Source organism: Lactuca serriola, chromosome 7 (genome assembly GCF_051521515.1).
Source record: "Lactuca serriola cultivar US96UC23 chromosome 7, Lser_US96UC23_V15, whole genome shotgun sequence".
Taxonomy (NCBI): Eukaryota; Viridiplantae; Streptophyta; class Magnoliopsida; order Asterales; family Asteraceae; genus Lactuca; species Lactuca serriola.
In genome coordinates this window covers 78520823-78529929 of record NC_136414.1, presented here as the reverse complement: position 1 = coordinate 78529929, position 9107 = coordinate 78520823, and the positions used below count along the sequence as shown (strand labels likewise).

At 38.6% G+C, this 9107-nt stretch overlaps 2 protein-coding genes across 2 annotated transcripts in view; both read right to left on the bottom strand.

The window, feature by feature from the left end:
* Positions 1-999: 999 nt before the first annotated feature.
* Positions 1000-1539, bottom strand: LOC145064145 (uncharacterized). The gene has a single exon (XM_079011652.1). It carries the CDS (start codon positions 1537-1539, stop codon positions 1000-1002), a length of 540 nt encoding a protein of 179 aa, XP_078867778.1.
* A 72-nt stretch (positions 1540-1611) lies between these two features.
* Positions 1612-9107, bottom strand: part of LOC145064144 (uncharacterized) — a 30645-nt gene continuing 23149 nt past the window's right edge. Inside the window, exons 2-3 of the mRNA XM_079011651.1 lie at positions 2463-3050; positions 1612-2214 (exon numbers count right to left, since the gene is read on the bottom strand). Coding sequence (XP_078867777.1) covers positions 1612-2214; positions 2463-3050 — 1191 coding nt within the window. The remainder of the gene's footprint in view (positions 2215-2462; positions 3051-9107) is intronic.

Below are 9107 nucleotides of genomic sequence, written 5' to 3'. Positions count from 1 at the left end.
AAGAATGCATCTAAAAAGTATGAAAATTAGAAAAGAAAGAAATAAAATATGCAATATATTTTTTAATGCAATTTTTATGAATGACCTAAATGACTTAATCTAAATGCAACTATATACAACCTAAATGCAATAAAAAAATTAAAAGAGAAAGAATATCTCACCTCAAGCTTAAAATTAAGCATTGTCCTCAATGCTTAGGATGAGAGTAAGGAAGGATCATACCGGGATCAAGGTGGAGGAGGCCTGTGAGGACGGTATAGAAGCAACACATGGATCGCATAATGATGCTTGGATGGAGTTCTTGGCCGCCTAAATACACATGGATGAAAGCTTGGTCGCGCAAAGGACGCATATGAAATGGATCGAAATTTTCTTATGATATGACATATTTACGCGGGTACCCTTGCAAAATTTTCGCAGGTGGGGGGCAGCCGCGCGCACACATTAGAATACATCCCATGTGGGGGTAATTTGGAACTCGGAATCTACGCAGCTGGGGGTTGGTCGCGCAGCGGCTGCGCGAGTACCCGCACAAAGTGTAGATTTTTGGCATTTTTCAAACTTCACCAAGATCATTGTTAGACTTCAATATGCTTATTTTTAGGCCAACTTCAAGCTTAGAATCACCCAAAACTTTAAGCGGATATTATTTATTTACAATGCATTTGTTTAACGTCTTTGCCAAGACATAGCTCCGCTTCTGTTAACCTTCGTAATTCGGATTTTCCAACGTTTTGTTGTCAAATTCTCCTGTGTCAAAGCCTTCATAAAGTGGTTTCAAGCGATGCCCATTCACTTTGAATATTTGATTTGTTTCCAAACTTTTAATTTCAACTGCACCGTGATCAAACACTTTTATAACAATAAAAGGTCCGTGCCATCGAGATCGCAACTTTCCCGGGAATAGCTTTAAGCGTGAATGATAAATAAGAACTTCTTGACCCAGAATAAAGTGTTTTGGGTTATGTGCTTGTCATGAAATGCCTTTTTCTTCTCTTTTCACCTTTTGAACCTTTTAATTATCTTTTTCTTGATCACTTCCATCATTGGATGATTCAATCTTCTTTGAGCTTCCCTCTTAGGCTTACAATCATCTTTCATGAGTATCTTTTTTGTGCATACATTAGGGCTTATCTCGTTTTTTGGCTCAATCACATCAACCCGATACAATGGAGAAATGTTGCTAGGGTACCTCATTGCTTCAAAGATGTTGAAGTGAATGGTTTCTCCATCAAACTCCGTAGTTATCTCTCCTTTATGGACATCAATAATTATGTGAGTGGTATGCATGAAAGGTCTTCCAAGCGGGGTCATAGATGATTTGGAAGGAGTCTTCTCTTCAAGATCAATGACATAAAAATCCGCCGGAAAAACAAGTTGATTAACTTGTACTAACACATCCTCCAACACTCCTCGTGGAGACACACTTGACTTGTCTGCTAACTGAATGATTACTCCGGTTTCTTTCAAAGTTCCAACATTGAGAGATTGAAAAACCGAATATGGCATCACATTGATCGAGGCTCCAAGATCTAACATGGCACTTTCGACATGCAAATCACCAATGGTACAAGGGATAGCAAATATTCCCGGATCCTTGCATTTGGGAGGTCACTTCTTTTGGATAACTGCAAACACATTTGCACTGACTTGAATCTTTTCATTTGCCTTGAATTTTCTCTTCTTGGTGCATAAATCCTTGAGGAATTTTGCATAACTTGGAATTTGCTTAATAGCATTCAATAGTGGAATGTTGATTTGGAACTTTCGAAAAGTTTCAAATAATTCATTTTCTTCCTCTATCTTCTTGGAAAAGGCTAACCGGGAAGGAAAAGGTGGTGGTATGACCAATGGTTTGATGGGTTTGTTGGAAGAGTCGGGTTGATCAACGTTTGGCACAGCCGGTTCCTTTGGGGGAGCTCCAACTTTTGAAGGTTCAACAATGATGAATTCATCTTCTTCTTCTCTTGAAACTCTTTTAGGGTTGCTTTCTCCAAGTGTTTTCCCACTTCTTAAAGTTATTGTACTCACATTGGGGTTCTTCTCAGTTTGAGATGGAAGTTTACCCCTTTGTTCTATCTTGTTGAGAGCGGTTGTCAAGTCTCCAATTTGTGCTTGAATGTTGGAGAAAGTATTCTTGGTTTCTTGTTGAAATTGGGTTTGGCTTTGAGCAAGAGAAGTGACAAGTTCATGAGGGTCATTTGATGGGTACCACTTGATTGGCCTTGTTGTGGAGGTTGTTGGTAATTTGGAGGGTTATAAGAATTTTGTGGATATGGAGGTTTTTGGGATTGGTATTGTGGATGTTGAGGTCTCATCAAAAGATTTGGTGGATTTTGCTTTGGTGGATAAGGGTTGTTTTGGTTATTCCTCAAATTTGGGTTGAAATTGTTTTGAAATCCCATGGGTCTTGGTTGACCTTGATATCCTCCCATTGCATTCACATCTTCCAGTTCACTTACAAGTGTGGGACATCTATCCGTATAATGCCCCGTCATTGCACAAATGCCACACACCATCAATTGTTGACCACTTCCCACCACCATTTGACTTAGCACATTAGTCAAATCCAAGCACTTTGATTCCAAGTGTTGAGTGTTGCTAACTTCACCAACCACTTGTGGAGAATTTCTCTTCATTTCATTTCGGGTTCTAAAGTTTTGTTGATTTTGAGAAATGGTTCCAAAAAGGGATCTTATCTCTTGGGGTGTCTTGTTGAAGATTTCACCACCACTTGAAACATCAATCATCCTCCTATCTTTTTCATTCATTCCCTCATAAAATTGTTGAAGAAGTAGTTGTTCGGGAATGTTGTGTTGAGGGCAACTTGTACACAAGTTGTTGAATCGCTCCCAAAAATCATGAAAAGTCTCATTCTCCCCTTGAAGAATCCCTAAAATGTCACTTCTTTGACTTGATATCCAGGAGGTAGGATAGAACTTGCTATTGAAGGCCTTGAGTAACTCTTCCCATGTGTGAATAGATCCCGGTGGTAAGTTGAATAACCACTCTCTAGCTTTATCTTCCAAGGTGAGTGGGAAGGCGGTTAGCTTGAAATCATCCAATGTCACATTTTCGGGCAACATGCTAACACATATCATGGGAAAGGACTTCAAATGCCTTTGAGGATCTTCTCTATCCAAACCATGGAACTTGGTAAGTTGATGTATGAAACTTGACTTCAATTCAATTCCCCGGCGGTTTGCAGGATAAACAATACAAAGAGGTGTGTGAGTAACATCCGTCTCCATCATTTGTCTAAGTGTCAACTCTTGAGGGGGATTGGGTCGGTTGGGGTGATTGGGATATTGTTGCATGTAATTTGGATGTTGTTGGTAAGGTTGGTATTGGTGGTTCATTTGTGGTGGATAAGGTTGGTAGTTAGGGTATTGGTGATAAGGGAGTTGTTGTGGTGGATACATTGGGTTTTGGTATTGGAATGTGTTGGTAATAGGGTTGATTTGGGTAATGTACTTGTTGAACTTGAAAAGCATTGTTTTGAGGTTGGTTGTTTTGGTGGAAGTGTTGGTTTTGTGGTTGTGGTGCTGGTTGATAATTGGGTTGGTTTTAAGGAGGGGCTTGATTCCAAGGTGGCATATCAATGAGAGGTTCTTGTGGTTGTTGTCTTGGTTGATGGGGTGGGGTATTAGCATCTTGATTATTTGGGTTTGGGTTGGGATTGTGAGGTGGAGTGTGATTCATGGCTATGTGGTTTTCAAACGAAATGTTTTCAAAGGAATGACCAACAATTGGAGAATTCGGCTCGGTGTCGGTATCACTTGAAGTATGAACTTGATCTTCTATGTTGATTAGTGGAGAAGAGGAAGAAGCTTGAACGAGTTGTTGTTGCTTTGCTTGTTTGGCTAACTTTTTCAATCTTTTTGCTTCTTTTTCAATTTCCGGATTGTAGAGTAGTTCACCGGTTCTTGTAGACTTAGGCATAGACAATCAAATAACAATAACTAATTTCCCCGGGAACGGCGCCAAAACTTGGTGGGATGTCAAGTCCACCAAGCAAATTATACCCTTTGATTGCTAAATAAATGTAATATAATGGTAAAAAGGGGTATCGATCCTCGGGGAAATGGTTGTATTCAATCACCAATGCAATTCAATAGAACTAGTGAAATTAAACTAACTAACTACAATTAAACTATAAGGGGAGTGTTTGATTACTTGAAAACTAAAATACTTGAATAACTAAAAACCTTGCAATTAAGCAATTTGATGAGATGCTCAAAGGTTGGAAATAATTGGTTAATTAAGGCAATTCAACACAATGAACATTTGTGTGTTTATCATTAGGATCTAATACAAAGCTTATCCTTCATCCCAAATTGGTTATAGCAATCATGAAGCATGATATGCCAAGATTCCTCATAGATAGTATGGAGGTTGGGGAAGCCCACAACACACCTTCTTAATTAAGATCAAGGGTCAATTGAAGCAATTAATCCCAAGAAATCAATTAGCCTTAAGAATGAAGGAATCCCCAATTCCTAGAGGATGTCAAATGCTTACACATCCATAAAGGAGTTATGATTCATAAACTAGAGATGATTTCTACCATCATAAAGCCTTTGTTCTAGATAAATTCAATGATCCAATGCAAAATCAATGAAATAAATCAACCATTGCTCAATCAAATACTAAGCTCATGATCAAAGCATCAATTAAGCATAAGAATTGCAAACTAGAATCATAAACATGGAATAAATTGATAATCAACATAAATCCTTCAAAACCCACAAACATTCATTGGTTTTCAGCCAAAGTCAACCAAATCAGAGTATTAGCCACTCATGGAAACAAAGTAACAAGAACAATAATTAATTTGCATCAAGAATCTACCTAAGACTTGAAAAGATGAAAGAAATTGAGTATTTTGTTCTCCAAATCGTCACTTGCAGGTCTCCAATGGTGGAAAATTCGTGAATGAGCCTCTAGATTTGATCCCCAAAGGTTATGGTGTGCCAAATGACCAAAATGCCCAAACTAGGCAGTTGTGCGGGTACCCGCACGACGAAAATTCCACCCGCGCAAATGTTGTTGTAATGCTATTGGTCCTTCATTCCACCACTCCACCCTTCCACTACCAAAGATTCCTTTGGTCCCCCCCTTGTCCATGTAATTTGAATCCACCGATCATCATTTAGCCAACAAATGGATGCTCCAAGCCCAAAATTAGAAATTTATGATCCATCTTCACAAGCCCAAATAATCCAAGCCATCAACTTTAAAAGCCCAATTCTTCTTCTTTGATTCTGCCAAGCCCAACAATGCCTCGGGAGCCCACTAAGCCGTCTTCACTCTAATCCACAATCACAAAAAGCTCCAAAACCCTGTAAAATTCCTCATGCAACATAATAAGTCCCCGATACGATCCATGATAAAGAAAATAAAGAATATACAATGAAATAATAATAAAAAGAGCTAAAAATCTAAAATAAACTAATAAAAATAAGGAAATAAAATAAGCTATCAATATTATAAAGTATAAAGGCTGAATTTTAACTTTTAAAATTTCGGGGTTGGAACTAAAGTTTTACCAAAGTGTGTGAGACTTTACATGTTCCAAAACTTGAGGGCAAGTTTTGCAACTTTCAAAAGTAATGGTTTATTAAAATGAGATACTTTTCATTTTATTTAACCTATGTGTTTCTTTAATGGATTTCAAAAGAGTGACTTTTGGTAATCTATAACTTGAGGACAAATTATGGATTCCATTAAAACACATCAAGATCAAGAATTTAACTACCAAGCAAGCTGCAAAAAATTCCTATGATCTTTGAAACTCATAAGTTCTTGAACATTCATATCAACAATTTCAGAATCAAAATAAACCTTATAAAACTTGAAATTTTGATAATAGCTATTGAAAATGGATTAGCATAACCATTAAACGAACTAAAACAAGTTTTATAAGACGAAAACAGTTTAGGGTAATGTTTCTAGTCCATTTCCAACATCAAAACTCGAAAATCTGCATTCAGGGGCTCTTACTCGTCAAGTGCAGGAACCTACTCGACGAGTAGGATGAATTACTACATGGACTCGTCGAGTCCCCCCATGTACTCAGCGAGCTCATGCTGAAGAATGTAGAAAACTTAAGTTTTTTCAACAATTTGCATCAAGCATCAAGAAAACAAGTCTAGGCTCTGATACCACTGTAGGGTTTTGAGCATTCTAACACTCTTATAGTGTACATGCAACCCTAAAACCATGGATCTATGTTTTACTATGATACATGAAAATTTTCTTTTCCAAGGTTCTTAACCTAACTAGCATGCCATGGGGAACTTTGAAACAAAATAAGCTAGTAGAGTTACATACCTTTTTAGTAGTGGTTGATTGCTTGGAGTTTGAGAGCCTAGCACCAATAATGCGGATTCCTTAAATGGAAGTCACAAATCACCACAAACCTTGGAAACTTGAGAGAATAGTAGAACACTTCTTGAAATCGGCCCACCCTTGTTCTCACACAAAAACTAGTTCAATTTCAAGTGCCAATGACTCTTTTATATAGTGTGGTGGATTAGGGTTACATCCATGTAAACCCTAATACCCATGACCTTTCATTTCCATGAGATCCATGATTTAAAGCTCCATGGAATATCCACGGGCTTACCATGCAAGCCTAGCCCATTCTAAATAAGCATTAGCCCACACTATATAAATACTAGAGCCCATATTTAATTAGTCATACTTTTGATCACTAAATTAATTCTAAATTAATTTTAGATCAATACTAATGAAATAATATGATTTCTTATTAATATATTAGAAGTTATAATATATTAATAAATCATAACTTATACTATTCTCAAAAGATTATCCATATAAAATGTTCGGGTCAAGTGCAACCCAAATGGACAATGTCGGGTCGGGTCAAGTACATCTCAAATATAGTTATGGACATAGAGACCTTATCCAACATAGGTGTCTAAGCCCATAACTAAAATTGGTATGTATTTGAATTGATATTAGCAATGTCCTTTTGGGTTGCCTTCAAACCTGGCAATTGAATATGATAACTGTTAGAAAGATAAATGATTCATTAATGTATTATGGATATAATATATTAGTTAGAAAGCATATTCTTCAATTAATATTTAATCAGAAATTAATTTGGAATTAATTTTAGGATTAAAGGAACTAACTGAAATTCTACTCTACTCCTCGCTCTCCATAGTAATCCTTGGTTGCTAGGTTTGTTTGTGAGCCATTAGAGGTGCGACGCTTGTGGCGCTTGCTACCAAAGTTCAAGATCTTCAAGGATTTGATTGTTATTACAATATAACAATAAAGGTATGTATCCTAACCCTATTATATGTTAATTTCGAAAAATACATGTTCCTCCTAGGGTTTCTAGTTTTTGTGTTCAATGCTTGTATGTCTAATAGTCAAAACATAGATCCTAAAATTAGGGTTGCATGCACACATATGATTGTTTGCTATGTATAAAGCCCATAAGCTCGACCCCTACGCTGCGCGTACTGGGATTACGCCCAGCGTACGTCCCAGTTTCACTCTTTCTACTCGTTAGGTCTTAATCGGTTAAGACCTTGTCTCATATCATAAATCTGGACTCCCGAATAGCTTTTATTCCATAAAGTCAGCGACTTTAAGACTTTGCATGGCTGATAAGGTCACAAACACACAAAAATCTAACTCTCTTAACTCAAAACGCTCATATCACGTGCATGGCTTGATTCCAACTTCTAAGTCTTGATTTTTATGACACTACACCATTGAATACACTCAAAGGGGGGTTGATCATAGTCTCTGGAGCTCAATATCTCATAAAGTCTCCAAATTTTGGGACAAAACCCTAAAATACTCTATTATGATGCATAAAAGAAAAGAGTGAGAAAGCTTGAAGCTTTATACCTCTATATGAAACTCCCAACATAGATATGCTCAGATCCAAGGGCTTGGACTCTCACTGCTTCTTCTCCAAAGCTTCTTCTTTACTCCAAGAACACACAAAATCACTCAAAGGCTGTCAAATGCACTCACAAGCTCTATGAATGAAGGTTTATGGTTTAATAGGGTTTGTCATCTGATGGACTCACCCTAAATGGACTCACCCTAAATAAGGGTTTTCACTCTGGGCCTAGTACACCCAGTGTACCCTCTGGTACGCCCAACGTACTAGGTGGCTTCCACGTCAAAAGCACGCACATGAGTACACTGAGCAAACACTCGCGTACGCCCCACGTACTCATTCACCACCTTTTCTCAATAAGGGCTAAAATGGACAAGTACTCAAAAGGTCAAGGGTTACAAGGTATACCTGAACTTGGGATGTTACAATTCTCCCCCACTAGAATCAGACTTCTCCCTCGAAGTCATGCTCTAGAAATAACTCTGGATACTGATCTCGCATCTCAGACTGTAGCTCCCAAGTCAACTCGGACCCTCTCTGATGTTGCCACTGGACCTGAACCAGGGGCACCTATTTGTTCCTTAGAACCTTCACCTTTCGATCCAAAATCAAGATCGGCCTCTCAATGTAATTGAGGCCCGTATCCATCGGAATGTCCTTTAGGGGTACCACTGCCGTCTCATCGGCTACACACTTCATTAATTGGGACACATGGAAGGTGTTATGAATTTGACTCAACTCTGCTAGTAGCTCTAACCGGTACGCTACCCTACCTACCCTGGCGGTCACTCTGAAATGACCGATGTATCGGGGCACCAGCTTGCCCCGTTTCCTGTATCGGATTACCCCATTCCAAGGGGATACCTTCAGTAGGACAAAATCTCCGTCATGGAACTCTAGCTCGGATCGTCGCTTGTCTGGATAACTCTTCTGACGACTCTGAGCAGTTAGTAACCTCTGTCTGATCTGCTGAATCTGCTCAGTCATCTTCATCACTATCTCAGTGCCACCCATCACTCTCTGCCCCACTTCTCCCCAACAAATGGGAGTCTGACACCTCCTTCCCACATAGAAGCTTAAAGGGAGGCATACCAATACTCGAATGATGGTTGTTGTCATAAGAAAACTCAGTCAGGGGTAAATAAGTGTCCCAACTTCCTCCAAAGTCCATAACACATGCACGTAGCGTGTCCTCAAGCGTCTAAATTGTCCGCTCGCT

What these genes read in the sequence shown, in the direction of transcription:
- LOC145064145 (XM_079011652.1), bottom strand. Translation starts at nt 1,539, where the DNA reads ATGTTAGATCTTGGAGCCTCGATCAATGTGATGCCATATTCGGTTTTT.